The sequence below is a fragment of the Oncorhynchus masou genome, unplaced genomic scaffold (assembly GCF_036934945.1).
Source record: "Oncorhynchus masou masou isolate Uvic2021 unplaced genomic scaffold, UVic_Omas_1.1 unplaced_scaffold_469, whole genome shotgun sequence".
Taxonomy (NCBI): domain Eukaryota; kingdom Metazoa; phylum Chordata; class Actinopteri; order Salmoniformes; family Salmonidae; genus Oncorhynchus; species Oncorhynchus masou.
In genome coordinates, this window is record NW_027011085.1 from 447049 (window position 1) to 450009 (window position 2961).

The window sequence follows — 2961 nt, forward strand, 5'->3', positions numbered from 1 at the left end:
CTCCCCCTCTCTCTCCTCTCCCCCTCTCTCTCCCCTCCCCTCCTCTCTCCTCTCTCTTCTCTCCCTTCCCCTCTCCCTCTCTCCTCTCTCTCCTCTCCCTTCCCCTCTCCCCCCCCCCTCTCTCCCTCTCTCTTCTCCCCCTCTCTCTCTAATCTCTCTTTCCCTCCCTCTCCCCCTCTCTCCCCTCCCCCTCTCTCTCCTCTCCCCCTCTCCCTCCCCCTCTCCCTCTCTCTCCCTCTCCCTTCCCCTCTCCCTCCCCCTCTCTCTCCCCTCCCCCTCTCCCTCCCTCTCCCCCTCCCTCCTCTTTCTCACCCCATCAGTTGGAGTCGGAGCTGGCGGTGTGTGAGAGGGAGAGTGCAGAGCTCCAGGAGCATGCTAACTGTGTCCTGCAGCAGATCGCTGACCACTGCCCCGACATCCTGGAGCAGGTGGTCAACGCCCTGGAAGAGTCCTGCTGACCTGTCAATGTCCCCGCCAACCACACTCTCACAACGCGTCAAGAGAGAGAGAGAGATGCCTTTATATTCGCGGTCCTTCATTTCCTGCCTTACCTGTTCTCCCAATATCTCTTTGGGGATTTGTTACTGATTTATTAACAATGATTTGTCAGATTGGTGCAACAATCCTCTAAATCTAAAACTGTTTGTGGTGAGAAGGCCTTCTTGAACCGTTCATGACGTTGAACCCTGTCTTTTTCTTAGACCTGACCACAAAACCTGTCCGTTACTAAGGTGTGGTCAACCATGTTATATTAGTGTTACTCACATACAGTTACTGCTTAGTTACTACACAGTTACTGCTTAGTTACCACACAGTTACTGCTTATTTACTGCTTAGTTACCACACAGTTACTGCTTAGTTACCATACAGTTACTGCTTAGTTACTAGACAGTTACTGCTTAGTCACTACACAGTTACTGCTTAGTTACTACACAGTTACTGCTTAGTTACTACACAGTTACTGCTTAGTTACTACACAGTTACTACTTAGTTACTACACAGTTACTACTTAGTTACTACACAGTTATTGCTTAGTTACTACACAGTTACTGCTTAGTTACCACACAGTTACTGCTTAGTTACCACACAGTTACTGCTTAGTTACCACAACATTACTGCTTAGTTACTACACAGTTACTGCTTAGTTACTACACAGTTACTGCTTAGTTACTACACAGTTACTGCTTAGTTACTACACAGTTACTGCTTAGTTACTACACAGTTACTGCTTAGTTACTACACAGTTACTGCTTAGTTAGTTACTGTCCTAATGGTGACTGTCCTAATGGGATGGGTATATCATTATGGCCAATATGAAGAGAAGCTGGAGACTCTGAATCATGGTCATGTACCCACTACTTATACCATTCTAGAATCCCTCCTACAGCTTTCTGTCCTGTCGTCCTGCATTCCACATGGAACCCTATTCCCTTTATAGAACCCTATTCCCTTTATAGAACCCTATTCCCTTTATAGAACCCTATGCCCTTTATAGAACCATATGCCCTTTATAGAACCCTGTTCCCTTTATATAACCATATGCCCTTTATAGAACCCTATGCCCTTTATAGAACCCTATTCCCTTTATAGAACCATATTCCCTTTATAGAACCCTATGCCCTTTATAGAACCCTATTCCATTTATAGAACCATATTCCCTTTATAGAACCATATGCCCTTTATAGAACCCTATTCCCTTTATAGAACCCTATTCCCTTTATAGAACCCTATTCCCTTTATAGAACCCTATGCCCTTTATAGAACCCTATTCCCTTTATAGAACCCTATTCCCTTTATAGAACCCTATTCCCTTTATAGAACCCTATTCCCTTTATAGAACCCTATTCCCTTTATAGAACCCTATGCCCTTTATAGAACCCTATTCCCTTTATAAAACCCTATTCCCTTTATAGAACCCTATTCCCTTTATAGAACCCTATTCCCTTTATAGAACCCTATTCCCTTTATAGAACCCTATTCCCTTTATAGAACCCTATTCCCTTTATAGAACCATATGCCCTTTATAGAACCCTATTCCCTTTATAGAACCCTATTCCCTTTATAGAACCCTATGCCCTTTATAGAACCCTATGCCCTTTATAGAACCCTATGCCCTTTATAGAACCCTATTCCCTTTATAGAACCCTATGCCCTTTATAGAACCCTATGCCCTTTCTAGAACCCTATGCCCTTTATAGAACCCTATTCCCTTCATGGAACACTACATTTCATCACGGCCCATATCAATCAATCAATAAATCAATCAAATGTATTTATGAAGCCCTTTTTCCATCAGCCGATGTCTCAAAGTGCTGTACAGAAACCCAGCCTGAAACTCCAAACAGCAAGCAATGCAGATGTAGAAGCACAGAGGCTAGGAAAAACTCTCTAGAAAGGCCAGAACCTAGGAAGAAACCTAGAGAGGAACCAGGCTCTGAGGGGAGGCCAGTCCTCTTCTGGCTGTGCCGGGTGGAAATTATAACAGTACATAGAACTCCTGTGAAAAGTAGTGCACTATATAGGGACTAGGGTGCCCTTTGGGATACAGCCTAGATCTGAGATCTGGGAATATAAATTGAAATGACCTTTGATGCCATTTCCTTGCTGCTACCTTTTGCTTTGGTTGTTGGAGATAGTTTGTTGTTGTTCCTCTATGATGCCGGTTCTCTGGTGGTTTTGGGGAACAGGAAACCTCGTGGTGTTTTTATTTCTGTTGTCACCCGTTGAAAGGTTAGAGTTAGGAGATGAAAAACAACACTATTATTGAGACACTCAAGCAGCAACATTATTATTGAGACACTCAAGCAGCAACAGCATTATTGAGACACTCAAGCAGCAACACTATTATTGAGACACTCAAGCAACAACAGCATTATTGAGACACTCAAGCAACAACAGCATTATTGAGACACTCAAGCAACAACAGTATTATTGAGACATTCAAGCCACACAAATGCTCAC

The 2961-nt window shown here is 43.7% G+C and overlaps 1 protein-coding gene across 1 annotated transcript in view; it reads left to right on the plus strand.

Moving 5' to 3' along the window:
• Positions 1-944, plus strand: part of LOC135535270 (ELKS/Rab6-interacting/CAST family member 1-like) — a 215690-nt gene extending 214746 nt beyond the window's left edge. The window contains exon 5 of the mRNA XM_064961943.1: positions 321-944. Coding sequence (XP_064818015.1) covers positions 321-458 — 138 coding nt within the window. The 3' untranslated portion in view covers positions 459-944. The remainder of the gene's footprint in view (positions 1-320) is intronic.
• Positions 945-2961: the final 2017 nt, after the last annotated feature.